The following is a 16,860-nucleotide window of genomic DNA, read 5'->3' as shown; positions in this document are numbered from 1 at the left end:
TCTTTATTAGGATTCTAAAAATTAGTATTATTATTGCACCTGACACTACAGAAAACCACCAGCTGGTTAAATCCTTTGGTTAGCAGAGTTCTCTGTCCTTAACTCTGCTTATGATTTCCGCAAGTAGTCTTTTCGGACTGTGATATACGCCGTCTTTTTGGAAAGACAGGGGTTAGGGAAGAGTAACTTTGTAATCATTGCTCTCTTCTTCCTGTGATTTTCGCGGGAACTGATTCCATTTGATACTACTAATCTGTGGAAAGTTTTTTTTTCTTCTTGCTTTTGTTTTGCGTTTTTTTTCTTTTAATTTTTAAAATCATTTACCATTTTTACATTAGGCTGTGTCTGGCGGCCTGCGTAGCCAGTTAGTTCATTAATAAAGTTAAAACTTCAAGTCTTATCGAAAAACATGTCAAATTGTTTCCAAATCATGCTTCAAAACATTCGTTCACTAACCAAAAACCTTGATGATCTACAAGTATTACTAGAAAGTCTAAGTGAGAAACTGTCGGCAATCTGTCTGACGGAAACTTGGCTCAAGGAATATCATCACACAAAATCAATGTTTCTAGAGGGTTATAGACCTCTTGTTAATATCAACAGAAAAAAAGAGGAGGAGGTGTTGCAATTTTTATTAAAAAATCTCTACAAGCAAAAGTTGTTAGCTCGTGTAATTTAAACAGACTTCAGGCACTCACTATGAGAGTTACCGGAACCATCGAGGCCGCCATCTATGTAACTTGCATGTATATGCCTCCAAATTCAGTTAACACGGAAACCCTTTCAAAAATTGAAAGTTATATTGACAGTTTGATAATAGAACCGCAATCTTATAATATTGTCTGTGGTGACTTTAATATCAATTTTTCAAAGAACAATCAGAAACGAGAGACGCTGAAGGAAATTATGAAAGGATGTTGTTGAAAATAATTGATGAAAATTCAGTTACGCGAGAAACCGCATGCTCAAAATCAAACTTAGACATCTTTTTTTGCAATTCTACAGCAGAGTTAAAAGTTAAAAAAACATCTATATCTGATCATCATTCTGTATTTCTTGGTTTTCAGACAAGAACACAGATGGATAACAAACTTGAATACATCACTTCAAGAAACTGGCAAAAACTTAAAGATGTCTCCCTAATTGAAAAAATAAATTTTGGTTTGAGTCATGAAATATCAAAACTTGAAAATTGTGAGAAATTCAAGACAATTGATAACAAGTTTGAAGAGCTTCAAATTTTACTGAAATCAATTTTGGACAGATATCTTCCCAAGCAGGTTGTAAAAAAAAACCATCACAGCTGGGTTGATAACCAATTGAAAAGAGAAACTGCAAAAAAGAATAGGATGTTCAGAGAAAGTATGAAATCAAAAACAACAGAGGCCAAAGAAAAGTACCAAGAACAACGTAAAAAAGTTAAACATTTGGTGAAAGTAAAAATAAAACAATTTTATCATAAAACAATAGAAAAGCATGCAGCAAAATTAAACAGAAAATTTTTTCAATTAATAAGAAATCTTAGCGGAAATGAGCGAGAAAAAGTACAAAATCTCAACCAAAAGGAAGTAAACGATTTCAATCACTTCTTTGCAACAATTGGTGAAAAATTGAACAAAAAGTTTAGACAAAGTGTGTGTTCATTAAAAAATCAACAAGTTCAATCTATGTTTTTGTTACCAACGAGCAAAAAAGAAGTGCTTAGAGTTAAACAGGATTCTAAGTCAAAATACCGCGAAGACTATATGGATCTTAACTATATCTTTATAAAATCTGTAGCAGTTTCAATCGCGCGCTACCTATCCAAACTGATTAACACATGTTTTCAGGAAGGCATTTTTCGGGACTCATTGAAAATAGCATCAGTAATACCTCTACATAAAGAAGGTGAAAAAAAATGAACCCAATAATTTTCGCCCAATATCTCTCTTACCAACTCTTGGTAAAATTTTTGAAAAAATTATTCTAAATCGTGTTTCTAACTATTTTAAAGACTTTGAAATTTTAAACAGCAAACAATTCGGTTTTAGGGAAAAAAGAGGAACTGTTGACGCAGTTAGCAGTTTGGTTGAGTTGATACGATCATCAAAACATTCTTATACGGAGCACACTTATTGCACATTTTTAGATTTACGTAAAGCTTTCGACACTATTGACAGGAAACTTCTGCTTCAAAAGTGTAAAATGTATGGATTAAGGGGTCCTGTATATACTATTTTGAAATCTTATTTGAAAAACAGGAAACAATTTGTACAGTCTGGACAAAGGAAGTCGCAAATGACAGAAGTTAAATACGGGGTACCACAAGGGTCTATTATAGGCCCACTTCTTTTCATTGTTTACATAAATGATTTGAAAACCAACAGCCCATGCTCGAACTTCATTTTCTATGCTGATGATACTGTAGTTTACACAAAATCAAATCAAGCAAATGCTTGTCGGGAACATCAACAGATCTTATCTCAAACAGAAAACTGGCTTAAAATGAACAAACTTACACTGAACACGGATAAAAGTAAAACAATAACCTTTAAGACTAAGCATGACAGAAGTGATGTCTTTACAATGAACGGAAAGCGCCTTGAAAATATAAATTCTTTAAGTTACTTGGGCATAACGATTGACAAAAAATTATGTTTTAGAGAACACTCGAATCGCGTAGAAAGTAAATTGGTACAATTTTGCGGACTTTTCTATAAATTGAGAAAAATTTTAAATCGCAGCCAATTGATCAAGATTTTCAACACTTATGTTAAACCAGTGGTTCAATACGGGATTCTAGTCTATAGTACTGCCAGTAGAGCTACGATGCAGAAAATCGATGCGAAAATTAATAGAATACTGAGAGTAATCTTTTTTGTTCAAAAGTTTGACTCAGTTTCTCTCATCAGAGAGAAATACAAAGTTTTTTCGGCCCAGGAGCTTCATCTGTACGAAGTTTTTAAACTGATGACAAAATGCATAAGACGTGAAAGTTGCATCATGGACATAAACCACTTCATTGCACAAAATGAACTGTCAAAACTGTGCTCATGCGAAAAACGAGTTAAAGTTGTCCCCCATAATTCATCTTTTTCCGAAAACAGTCTGTCAAATAAAATCCTAAAACTCTTAAACGTTTTTCTCAAACTGGATTCTAATTTTGTAACAAAAGTAAACAATTTGAGCGGCGCACAGTTGAATAATTTTGCTCACGAAAAGCTAGAAAACTATTTTTTACTGAATGAACAACTCACTAGGTTAATTTATGGCTGAAATTAGAAAATTTATTCATCAAAAAGTTTGACCAAATTGAAATCATTTTAACACTAACCTTCCTTGTTTTTTTATCGCTATCACTTTAATTTTGATTTCCACTGAATAACTTTGAAATAAATAACATGAAATTTCTCTTCCGACTATGAGACGCCTGAAAACGGACATTATGGTCTAATGGCGATCTTTCTGGTGCTCTTTTTTTGTATTGATCAACTGTGTAAAAGCTCTATTTATTCTGCGGTAAAGACACCAGTAAACAATTTATTATTATTATGATTATTATTATTATTATTATTAAGGTTTTTCAACTGCTTCTAATCTCTGCAGAAGCACCTGGTTGATTTCTGATAAGTTAATGAAATTTTATGACGGCGATTTCCTGTCCCCTTCACTGTTTTTGCACTTTTTACGTTTAGGTTAAAATTTTTTATCTTTGCTTTGTTTTTTTTGAGCGAAAGAAAATCAATGGCAAAAATGTGAACATTCTCAAGCGAAATTAACACAAAAAAGTAGCTGAAGATCCGGTTTGCCAAATACAAAGTCTCCTTACAAAAGATAGCAGAAAAAAATTAAAAGTTATAATCTACCAAGAAAGAGTAAAGTTGAAAGAGTAAAGAGTAGTTACCAAATCTATGATGCTACCAAAACTAAACTCTTGAAATTACTCTTAACATTTTTTGGTCTTAAGTCTAGCTAGATCCAACAAAGGTCCCCATGATTTTTAAATCACTTGCATTTTTGCGGTTGTTTTAAAAATCGAAAGATTTAACTGACGAACAACTATATCACTGCATAAATTGTTTTTAAATTACAAAAAAACTAAAATGCTAAGTTTTTTACTTTCATAAAAAAATAATTTTGAAATATCGTTGTATAACTTGTTTTAGCTATTATCCGGCGATAAATGGGTATCATTACTGAAAACAACAACACTCTCTTAAAATCATCGGGGCAAGGAAACATACTTACGTACACAAATTCCAAGATTCTTTTGGATTCTCTCCCGAATTCAGCAAGCATTTCACGTTGATCATATCCCACCCAGGTAATTTGATTGGTCCATATTTGAGAGTAGGTCCCAAGAAAAAACTCAAAATACACTTCATCTGTTCCATTTTTGTCATCAATAAATCAAGATTTGCCTCGTCGTCTATCAACATTAAAACCAAGTCATCAACTATCTGCGCAATAATAGGAATTGTTTCCGACTGAAATGTAATTGGTTGGTTGCTTGACCAGTCAAAATTGAGAACTTGGTTAGCCAATCGGCTGCACTTGTCCGTAATTTGGGTTAACTGGACTTCGCTGTAAATTCAGCTCAGTCTTTTTCAATTTTAATGTTTTTGAAAAAGAAACGTTTGCTAGTTTAGACTTAGATTTTGGAAAAGACTGAATATTTGTAAACAAGAAAAAACAAAATTTTTTGGTAATCGATGCTTTTATTTTAAAACTAATGATAGTTTTCATGGGTCGCATCAATATGAAGGTATTTCAATTCGCTTAGGTGGAAAGTTTGGAACGACCTCACAAAAATGACAGACGAAACCGTGAGAACCGGAAACCGATAGTATTTATTCCAAAGACCTTACTTACTCCGCTCGTAGAAAATTCAATAACGGTGTAGTGAAGATTTTGCTCCTGGTGCATATTGAAAGAAAAAAATCGGTACAACCGGCTTCCAGCTAGCAGTCAATAACAAAATAAATCTTATGCAATGACAGCTACTCAGCAGCTGATCTTCTTGGTTAGCTTTCCTATCGCGTTTTCAATTTCCTTCAAAAAAGACAGACAGTAGGCAAAACTGCTATTTCCTTTCTTGTCACATTGACCCTGTCTCTTTTAGAAAGTTATGTACTAACCACCAGCTACATATACTAAACTACATAGGTATACCAAAGTTACTGACCTACTGTATTTGAATAATTTCATGTGGCGTACAGTTCGATATAACGGTCAATGTATACACCAAAAAGAATTTGCTATTTATTGGAAAAAATATATTTTTACTGAGTTTTTCAGTATAAAAAATTGTGCTAAAGGAAAATCGATTGGTGTTAATTTTTTTTAAAAAAAAAGAATGTAACGTTCTAATTTATTTTCTCTGGAACAGGAAAATTAAATGTTGGCTTGTCTTTACTCAAAGCTGGCTCTAAATTTTGTGACTCAAATTTAAATGCATTAGATTTAAAAAAAGATTTTACCACTTTAGGCCTCAATCTGAGACCAAAAAGTGGTGCTAAGACAATTAATCAAAAAGAGAACAGATTGAAAACAAAAATTGGGTCAACTGATAGAAAACGAAATTAATCAGTTTGTGTATGGGCCAATCGGATTTGAAAGCTCACTTACAATGCAGCGCAAAACATGTTAGATTGTACTATTTTGTTCCGCTGTGACAAATTCATATCCACAGGCCACTAAGGCATGGCCATTACTCGCGTTGCACGTCCAGATGAGGTAATTTTATTGCAGCTTTCACAAAACGCTTAATTACAGCCATTGAGAATTAAGATTATTCTCAATATATTCTCCAATTTTTCAAATTTATATCTGTTATCTTATCGATCTATTGTCCGGTCTACCGAAGAAGAATAAAAAAGTACGCTGCTTGTCTGTTTGAATTAGATATCACTCTGCACAGAGAAATTTGGGTCAGCTGTCAAGAGAAACCCAAGTCTTGGCTACTCTCTAACCAGAGAGGTTTCAAGTTTTGGGTGACCTACCCAAGTCTTGGTCTCTCTCTCTCTCTCTCTCTCTCTCTCTCTCTCTCTCTCTCTCTCTCTCTCTCTCTCTCTCTCTCTCTCTCTCTCTCGCTAATCTCTCTCTCTCTCTCTCTCTCTCTCTCTCTCTCTGCCATAGTATTGTCACACGATAGTATGAGCTCAAAAGTTAATGCAATTAACATAGAAACTTTTTTTACATGAAAATGGCTGAAGGAATTTAATCGTAACTTGAACAGCCAATACAATCGCCAACTTTCAGGTTTTTGTAAATTTTTACCTCTCTTAAGCATTTCTTTTGTGTGCAATGAATTTTAAAAGAGGGTGCGTAAAATCAGTAACGGCGAATTATGAAATGCATAACAGCAACAAAAAAGCATCAAAAAGACTGCAATAAAGATACAAATGCCTGAAAGTGATGTGATGTTCTTCCGCCACCCAAGAAATAAAGTCAGAATTGCAGCTCAAGAAAACTACTGCTGGCAATCTCGGCTGCAGGATCAAGGTCGCACGCATTTTTAGCCAATATCATCCAAAACTTCGAGTCCAAAATTCTTGCGAAGACGTTGGCGTTTGAATTCCAAATTTCCACGAGAAGTTAGTTTAATGGATAAGTTGATACTCAACAATATTCTTTACTATAACCAAAAGGTGCAACTATAAACAAACATGTCGGAGCAAATATAGCATTTTGGCATTATCAGTATTGATCAAGTTCAAAGCCCAAATAATTTCATTGGAGGTCATGCTACGTCACGTATAAAACTTGGTAAGTTGGATAATAAAAGATACCTGTTTAGTATTTATTGAAAACTTTCTTCTAATAAAGGAAAGTTTTTCTTTGCAGCCAATCATTGAGGACTGGTAAATTATTGAGTCCATGCAAGCTTGGCATCTTAAGACTTCATCGCAAAAAAGTTCAGTTTAGCCGGAAATCGGTACAGTCGTTCAAAATGGTACAACAGTTTTGATATATTCTGATATTCAAAAATATCAATTTCACGTTATTTTGACCTTCCTATCCCGGAAAAATATTTGTTGCAAATTTGTGAACTGATCCCAACCCTCGATAAGATTTGATTTCGTAAGCCTGTTTGAAAAAATTAGTATCCTAGGCTTGAATATCCTAGAAGAGGTGATATCACCACCTATACACACCTTTATGTAAAATTATGAATATATTCTACGTGGTGAGAAAAGAAAATAGTTCACGAGTTTTATTTTTCGAAGTTTGAAACTGAACTTAGATACAAAAGTTATTTGTTTTAAACTTTGTTTGTAACCTTGCTTGAAACAAGGAAATTCACAAGCTTGAGAACGACAAAGTTTGTGGAAGTCATTTTCTGACTATGCATTAAGAGTTTTTGGCATTTTAACTTCAGGCACAGAAATATTGGACATTTTAAAATATGCACGCTAGGGAGGGAAAATAATAACATAAACAATTCTGTTCTCGTTTCAATTAAAAATAATCAAACATAAATTGATCCTGACAATTAGATCAGATTGGCTCAAAACATTCCCCTTACTATCCAGACCCCTACCAACTAAATTTGTTTTTTGATTTTCATGAATATAGTAACAAAACGATCATTTCTCACTCAATTAAAAGAAATAGCAAAGCAGATGTTAGTCGAATTGATCAGACTTTGTGTCTTAGATTCAAAATCACAAAAAAATCAATTCATAACCCGGAGGTTGGTGGCAGAGCAAATCAGTGCTGAATCAGTCTAAAGACATTCTGTTTTTTAGGATGGCCAGTACTCTGTTCATGTCACTATTTACACTGGCCAGTCTGTTTTTTGAGCAAAATTTACTTCATGAAAAATAATATGTCCAGCTCAACTCCCGCCAACATGGTTTACGTTATATCCGATTCGAACTTCCGCGTGCGTACTTGTAACATTTAATGTGCGTAGCAAGTCGTAACCACTGAGCTAAAGGGGCTTTGTTGTAATTGCTTACAAACTAGACTAAATATAAATAGTGTGTATACTACTATAGTAATTACTAGTTATAAGCTACGAATGTATGAAATTACTCTGCTCAGACTTAATTTTGGGGTATGAGTAATTTTCGGACTATGCAGGATAAGTTTAGCCTGGGCGAACTTTATGACCTCAATATAATCATAATGAAGAAATACTGCACATAAAGAAACTTGAAATATTCTGGAGATACAATGTTTCAGAACTGAATTAAGTTTTTACTCTTGAAATGTGCTGGTTCAGCACTGAAAAGCTCTGCGACTCAAGACCGGGAAATGGGCCTTTTTAAAAGCAATGCTATTTCTCGTGCAATCCACAATTAATAAGAGCAAGTGTTAGTCGAGCTTGCTAAAGCCATGCATAGCTTAGGGTCGGCAACTAATTAGATCTCAAATATTCAATAAATGCAAAGAATTACCGACAATTGGCGTGAACTATAGGCGTTCTCTGTTCAATTAAAACGTAATAGTTTATGCATAAACTGTCTAAAGTCAGAAGAATTGCTCATGAATAAAAGGCGGGGCAATTTAATTTAGAGGGAGGGGTTGTAGCCTAATAGAATTTTCTGGGTGCAAAACTCAGTCCCACCGAATTTCAAACCCCGCAACTCCTAGATAAGCGTCCAACATATTAACCACTAAGCTAAAATTCCTTTGATTTGCATTCGCTCACAATTGCTTTTGTTAGCAAATAAAAAACATTTTTTCCAGAATGATAGCAAACTTGATCACTCCAAAAAGATATTTGCTTAGAAAAAAACACACGTTTACCACAATAGCTTCAAACTTTGTTCGAAAGCAATTAAACAAAATAATTATTTTTAGTCTAATTTTCGGTCTTTTCCAGCACAAAAATCATATCATGAACAGCCCTTTGTTTTCCCTATGCAATCTGATATGAATTTGCGCAAGCTTAAATCTGAATAAAAGAAATGAGGACATGATAAGATTCCGCATTAAAATTACTGGAATTGATGGAATTTCAAGTTGAGCCTACAAAAAATCACAAATCGAAAAAAAAACAAAATCGAGATGAGTGCTACAATTTATTAAAATTGAGGAAGGTAAACTGTGAAATTAGATGTATAAATTTTGGTACCATTTTCCATAGGATAAGATTTTTTTTCAATAAATGACCAGAAAACATTTTGTGGAATGGGGCGGCCAATGGCCAATAGGTTCACCACAAGAATTTTTGTCTTGCCAAAAAATGACCATGTGGTCCATTTGCTTTTGTTCCAGGCGCTGTTTCATCACATAAGAAATTGAGCAGATAATGAATCAGTAGGAGCAATTGACGAAGAAGAGAAAATATTTTTCTGTTTTTTTGCTTTTCGGAGAGAAAGTTATTAAGAGAAAAGTCTCAATTGAAAAATTTTCAATTCTGTAGACTCCAAGAACAAAAATGTCAGAACAACATCATTTGAACATAAACACGAAAATCGCAATATTGAACAACAGTATCTTACAATAAATGGGCAACTTGGATCAATTCAAAAGTTATTAAGTTCTGCCAAGCTGAGCTTTTTCAGACTTAAACCTGTAATTAAATAGAATCAGATAAAAATCAGAACTGATTAGTCGTTCGTGCAAACATTGCTCAGACTTTTGCGGAACCAGCAGTTCCAGCTCCAGACCATGCAATTTGCGTTGCATTGTACCCCACCCCCACCCACCCCCCCCCCCCCCCCCACCTCTTGTGCGGTCAAAATGGTATGATCACAGGCCAAAACGAAACCTAAGGCTAGTCAGTCATAGCTCCATTTCAAACAATTCAGCATCTTTGCTATCTCTTTTCCTCTTCTTATCGCGATCTTTGAATTCGGCTAAGAGAGTTTTCTGTTCCTTGTCAAGTTGTCTCATTCCACCTCGCTTTCTTCTTTCTCTTTTACTCTTTCTCATTTTCTTCCTCTCTTTCTTATCAAAAAATTGCCGTTTTTTCATTGTCAAATTTCCTCATCCGTTCTAGCAATTCGACCACTGAAAATATCCAAACAATATTTTTGTCGATGAAAATTATAAAACTCAAATTAGTTTTAAAATCTTAATTTTAATATCTTTTAATAATGGATGAGAATTTGACCAAAACACGCTTTATAATTATACAAGGAAACAAAAATTTCTTTTTTGGAAACCTGAAGTTTTTTTGGGTCTCTGATTAAGTTATTTGATCAATTAAAGATTGGTCGATTAAGACCATACATGGTTAAATTTTCTGATTTTGTTCTTGCGTCTAATCGGTCAACCCCCCCCCCCCCCGGCATGTTTTTTTGGGCTCGAGAGTTACAGATGATGAGCTGTTATGTAAATCGGATCCACTTTTTCAATAAAATGAGCTTAATCAATAAAAGTGAGCTCAATAAAATACATAAAATTTCAAAGAGTTACTGGGGTAATCAATAAAAATTGAAATCCAAAATGAGCTTTCCTAACTCGAAACATCAACACTCAGCGACACTCTTAAACTTTTCCCAGCTGCAAATTTCTTCAGATTTTGTTCACCCAACATCATCACCACGTGATTCTGTCTCATTTCTCTCATCTTCAGACAGAACAGGACCATGAAGAACACAATAAGCACCGGGGTCATCACAGTTGCAACTTTGAGCATTTCTCTGGCTGTGAACTCGTGACCATCTGTTATGTCTCGGAAATGGGCCAGGTCTTCGCAATAGTACCCTCAATAAAAATGGGTCTTTCCCATTATAGCCCCCCCCCAATAAAAATATAACCCCCCATTATGGAATATTTACCATGATTGGGGGGGCTATAGATTATCTGACTACTAAGCTGGCGGGGCTATAAAAGAGAGCCTAAAAAACAAAACAGTTAAGATGAAAATGTAATCATATCTTCCAGGTGTAGTTGTATCTCAACTTTCCTTTTCATCATAGAATTTAAAAGTTTTGAAAACAGAACTACGTTCTACCTTTTGGCTTACAAATCATAGCATTTTTATCCATTTTTAAGCATCAAAGCAGTATGTAAGAAGACGTGAAGAATAAGGCAAAAATTTTCGTAATGTGATGTTCAGAATATCTCCAGAAAAAGAACATTTCTTACCACGCATTAACTTTCTGTATTTCCAAAAGCAACACATGGATTAAGACTGAAAGTTTTCTTTTTCTACATTAACCATGAAAAATTGTATCAAACCAAAAAGTAGGTGCTCACATTACTACAATGTGGAGCACTAAAAATTTTTATAGCACACATTTCCCAAAAAGTAACAAACTTTGAGTTTTTTTCTGAAGCAATTCATGTTCAACTTTCTCTGGCGGTCTCTCATGACAGCATTGAGATTCGAGGTGTCAATCTTTAGAGAATGAGGCGTCAATGATCTTGAAGAAATTAATTTTTTTCATTCTATCATATTAGACTGGGCTTTTATAGATCACAAACGTTGGGATCTCTAAATGTATCCTAACCTAACCTGACAAAAATATAACCAATAGAAGGCAAAGATATATGCCTAAGACTTGTTTGTGCTATTAGTCTCAATTTAAAGTTAAGTGGGGGCTCAAAGATTTAATTCACAAATAAAATGGTTAAATAAATACACGTCCTAATTTCCACTAGGTCGGGTTGAGCTGTTTGTTTTAATGCTGATAGTTAATAGTTAGAGCTAATAGTTAGAGTTAATACTTTGTTGTCTTCTGAGTTTTTAAAGTCGGCAAGAAAAAATGTAAGTCAGATTGTTCTGGCAAAAGACATTCAAGTGTAAGCTTTTCAATTTTAACTTGAGATGTTTTCCAGACATTTTCAAGAGAAACGAATAGACTGCTGTCTGCAGCCACTTGGTTTTTCAATGAAAATTTTTTATCCTACTTCTGCTTCTTTCTCCATTATTATTCACCAAGTTTTGGGCAGTTAGGTGCCGAAAAACACCAATCACGTTCATTTGCTCCTAAACGGTGAACAAGCCCTTGGCTGAGAAAGAATAAGCGTCCATCCAGGAGGCAAAAAAATGGAGTCTTTGGAACAAAACGGTGTCAAAAATTCCAAACTGACCAAAACTGACATCAAAATCGTTTAAATTTCTCAAAGGCAGAAATTTTCAGACCGGAACAAACTCCTTGTCAGTTTTGTCGAAACTTATACTTAAAGACTAATACAACTTTAAGAACCTTGAGCAGACAAACAATAACCTCTCCTTTTACCGATCTCTTCAGTTTTCGAGTATCAAAAGAAAAAAAAATCAGACAAAAGCCAATCAAACTAAAATTGGCCAATAAAAATCAGCAGAACTACCAAATTCGATGCGTTCATTTTGGTTCTGGACTTACCGACTTTTGGTCTGGACCACAAATTGGGATATCTTTTGCTCCTGAGTGTGAACAACCAACTATTTATTTAAAAACAAAGTAAAACTAGATGACCTTTCATACCCACGTAAGGAATCCGACAATTACACATAACTTTGTCAGTGTTTCTGCAACTGCCTCTTCCATTGCAAAATTCATTCACACATGTCAAGTTAGTTCTCAACGCACAGTTATCATCCGAGAGGTCTCTGTCGTTACGCCATCCCGACTCACATAGACACTGGGTTGGATAGTTGGAACTTTCCGATAAGTTCCATGGCTAAATGCAGCTGTTATTGATAAAATTATATGCAAATTAGTCGCGTAAGACTTTCCCATGACGGGGGGGGGGGGGGGGTGGGGGGGACTTTCCCCAGGTAAGTTATGCACCCACAGTTACAGAGCACACACGGAAAAGATCCTTAAAAGGGGTGATAAAAAGTTCAAGACTCAGAACTGTTTACCAGACGTCCTCTTCCACCCCCCCCCCCCCCCCGCACGCGTTATATTCGCAGAAACAGAGCATAATGGTTTAATTTAATAATTCAATTTTGATAGATAGTCCCACTTCTTATCAAGCTACACCTTATCAATCCAAAACGCACACTCATTTGATAACAAAATTGAGTTACTGGGAGATGGGAGTAAGAGAACTGATCAAAAAATGACTAGCCTGAATTGAGACGAGACATTGGCCATGTTTTCCACAAGAATTAGTTTCGTTGAGCAAACAATTTTCTTGGGTTGATTCACCAATTCGGGGACTATTTCGAGTAGTTACCGTAAACTTGGTTACATTAGTAGTTTGTTCAGCCATTGTTGCAATTTGTTCACGAATGACCACAAAATCAACAGACACACAACACAACTTTTATCAGAAAAACATCAGTAAAAAAATTTCACTCAATATTACCACTTTTTTTGCTTCCTCCCCATGGGCAAAATTTCGTTTGCTTTTGTGTGTATCATCAATTTTAAAAATTGTGTTTTTGCATAGATAATTGTATATATAGCAGAAAAAGAGTCGGAATTAGGATAACAATTTGCCCAAACTGTTCCAAAAGCATATATATATATATATATATATATATATATGTATGTATGTATGTATGTATGTATGTATGTATGTATGTATGTATGTATGTATGTATGTATGTATGTATGTATGTATGTATGTATGTATGTATGTATGTATGTATGTATGTATGTATGTATGTATGTATGTATGTATGTATGTATGTATGTATGTATGTATGTATGTATGTATGTATGTATGTATGTATGTATGTATGTATTGTATGATGTTATACATATATATATATATATATATATATATATATATATATATAAATATATATATATATATATATATATATTATAAGTTTTAATTTCTATAAAGTTTTATGACAGTCCACACAGCGAGAATAACAAGCATCTGCAGCTGCAGCTGTTGATCACATTTAGTGAGTTTTCTAGATTTGAAATTTTAAAAAAAATGTCATTTTCTAAATTTAAAAACGGCAGTTTTTATTTTTTTTAAATAGGTATTTTTTTCTTTTTTACGTCTAACTGGAGGCCTGAAACTAACTATTTTCCTAAGTTTTGAGTCGATATTTCTAGCTATAGTTAATCACGTTTTAAAATCTTATATTTTTTCATTGAACTCATTAAAATTAAATCTAAACATTCTTCTTTATAATTTTTTTAAAAAAATTTTTTGTTATTTTTTTTTTAAAAAAAAGCTGCTTGCTCTCTAGGTTTGAATTATGCTCATCGACAGAACAAGGATTTTTTATCACCAGTGAAACAAGTGCCATTAGAGAAAGGTCGCAAATACCAGTGAGGTGTTGTATACTTATATATATTTATATATTTATAGTGTGTCAAAAATGTTGGGCAAAATAGAATATTATGTAAACCTGAAAAGATCAGATTCGCAGGCTTCTGAAGGACAATATGTTTATATATATATATATATATATATATATATATAATTATATATAAATATATATATATATATATATATATATATATATATATATATATATATATATATGTGTGTGTGTGTATACCAACATTTCGCGGTGAGTGTTTTTGGGGCTGACGTCAAAACTTAGGACAAAATTTCTTGACTTACTTCAATCAAATAAGTCATCCGTTTCTACACTTTCTATGCGTGTTTGTACCAACATTTCGCGGTGAGTGTTTTTGGGGCTGACGTCAAAACTTCGGACAAAACTTCTTGACTTACTTCAATCACATAAGTCATCCATTTCTACACTTTCAGTAACACAATTCCACGTCACTTTTTACCACGGTTACAAAATCCTATTACCAAAATGGTTGAAAGCCCAAATGGAAACTAATTTCAGGAAAAAGCCTCTCGATAGTAATGGTGAAATTAGAAGAATAATACGATGTTTAGCAATTGCTCATATCACTGTTCACAAGAACAATGAAGTGATTGAATTTGGTCTTATTTAATTACAAATAAAATTCGATTTTTGAAATAGAACAGAAACTGAATTTTGCTATTCCGGACATTTGCCACGCAATGAGTCAATGTTTTCGGCGACACCAATATCCTGTTTCGTGGATTTGTTTTTCTCAAATTTATAGCTGTCCGCAACTGAGGATTGTCGGAATATTGTGGCAGAGATCTTGGCAAGGTCAGTTTCAATGTCTCAAAAAATAAAAATTTTATAGTGTCAAAAAATCTTATTACTTTTTAAATCCCAGGCTATTACACATATAGGAACCGATTTTGTTTAAAAAAATTACACTGAAAACCGTTTTTGTGTTGGAAATTTTGCCGATCCAACGAAAAACTGTTTAAGAACTCTTTGGTACCTTGACTAAAATTGTGATCACAGTACCCAGCAAAACAGTTGGACATTTTCTATTAGAGAGTGTTGAGAAAAAATGTACAGAATGTACGGAAAACAAAAAGATAAAGAATGAACGAAAAACAAGACAAACAGGAAACAAATTAACTTTAATAAAATAATATGTCTATAATCTCAGTCAACATGAAAGAAAGAAATCCAAAATAATATCGAAATAAAGTACAAACATAAAATACCAAAAAAATGAAGGAAGAGTAAATTGTAGAGTAAGTAAATAGTGAAATTTAGGTAGATATCATAATAAGTTAGCTTGAAAATTGGCTTTTTAAGCATTGCTTAACTTCAAAATATACAAGAGACAACAATGGAAAAAAAATCGAAGAAATTTTCTTAAAAATGCTTTCAACAAAAAAATGAAGCCGTACTTATTGTAGCAACTTGAAGGGTGAGCTACCAAAATCTGGGAGTGTATAATTAACACAATTTATAATCAAAACAACAAACACTGATTTTAATATTAATGTTTAACTTAAAGAAAAACATATATTATTTAACTTAGAGAAAAGAGCTGTCATCACGTCCGAACAAGTGACAGTAAAAATAAACGTGAGAAGCTATACAAAAATAGGTCTATTATTTCGAAAAATTTTGGAGGGTGTAACCTACCTGCCTTTTATTCACAAAAAAATGAAACTTAGACAAAGAATGGTAAAAACGATAATAGGAAACAAACCGAAAAGTCAAACTTTGCATGCTTAATTGACCAAAAAATCTTCTGATTAGGATTATGTGAATTTTATGCAAATATCTTGATCAACCAAAAAAGGACGAAGAAGCCACGCTCAAACTAACTGTCCATTAAGATTATTTTACTTTAGCAAAAACTTCGCCCTTCGGTATACTCGTATTTCTCACACTGGATTTCCGGCTTCAAATGGGTTATTTTTGAGGAAAATTACACCACACTGTTTAGTTCAATTCAACCAAAATTCGCAATAATATTGCCTAAATAACAACTGATGAGTCATAATAAGTCATAAGTTTTCTAATTTCGACTGCATGTTGCAATACTACTTTGGTATTGGTCTGGAAAATGTAATAAAAATAAATAAAAATTTACAGTTCTCAGAATTTTATCTAAACAGATGAAAAGACAATGATGGACCAAAAAATGGCGTGAAAAGTTCATTCTCGATTCATGAAAATAATGGACCGTGTTTTTTAGGCACTTTTGACTCCGCCTAAGTCGAGGTCTAGGACCCGGCTGGATATCGATCAAAGCTTCAGAGCACTGAAACAATTCATAGAAACATGTCTTCTATCGATTTTCACTCTATTTATTCAGTTAAATTTTCACAATTATTTCTCTATTTATTACACAATTATTTCTTGGTTTTTCCACTCAATTTGGGACTCTCTTAATCTCGCCAAGTTCCCTTTATATCCGTTTTTACATCACAGATAACTTCTCCGAGGCAGGGGTTGAACCAGTTTATGTAAGGAAAGCTGACTTCCTTGGGCCAGACTGTCATGCGAGTAAATTTAGTTCGGCAAATGAGCTTCACATTATTTTTGATCATTTCACATGGCCTTGCTAGGCTTTCATCTTTTTGAGACCAAATTTGATCGGAGCAAACTGACACAAAATTTGGCATGTTATCTCAAAAGAGACATTTTAAAATTTATTTGCAAACTTCAAAGTTATAAACTGTCACATAATGTGTTTATTTAAAATAAACAAAAAT

General features: G+C 33.6%; 2 protein-coding genes across 2 annotated transcripts in view; both read right to left on the bottom strand.

Moving 5' to 3' along the window:
* Positions 1–16,860, bottom strand: part of LOC142351437 (uncharacterized) — a 376,474-nt gene that overhangs the window by 175,236 nt on the left and 184,378 nt on the right. The gene's annotated exons all lie outside the window — the stretch shown is intronic.
* Positions 9,671–13,086, bottom strand: LOC142351698 (uncharacterized). The gene is made up of 4 exons (XM_075403841.1): positions 12,943–13,086; positions 12,345–12,549; positions 10,399–10,644; positions 9,671–9,945 (listed from the first exon to the last, which is right to left on the bottom strand). The coding sequence occupies exons 1-4, from the start codon at positions 13,084–13,086 to the stop codon at positions 9,887–9,889; spliced, it is 654 nt and encodes a 217-aa protein (XP_075259956.1). The 3' UTR covers positions 9,671–9,886.

This window comes from Convolutriloba macropyga, chromosome 13, assembly GCF_964194025.1.
Source record: "Convolutriloba macropyga chromosome 13, txConMacr16.3, whole genome shotgun sequence".
Classification (NCBI taxonomy): Eukaryota; Metazoa; Xenacoelomorpha; order Acoela; family Convolutidae; genus Convolutriloba; species Convolutriloba macropyga.
Note: the sequence above shows the minus strand (reverse complement) of the source record. Positions and strands in the feature narration are given on the sequence as shown.

Excerpts from the sequence above, each read along its gene's own strand:
- LOC142351698 (XM_075403841.1), bottom strand. The coding sequence starts at position 13,086 with ATGGCTGAACAAACTACTAATGTAACCAAGTTTACGGTAACTACTCGA. Across the intron at positions 10,645-12,344 it reads TCCTTACGTGGGTATGAAAG|GGTACTATTGCGAAGACCTG; the intron begins GTCATCTAGTTT and ends ATTTTTATTGAG. Across the intron at positions 9,946-10,398 it reads GCTGAGTGTTGATGTTTCGA|TGGTCGAATTGCTAGAACGG; the intron begins GTTAGGAAAGCT and ends GGATATTTTCAG.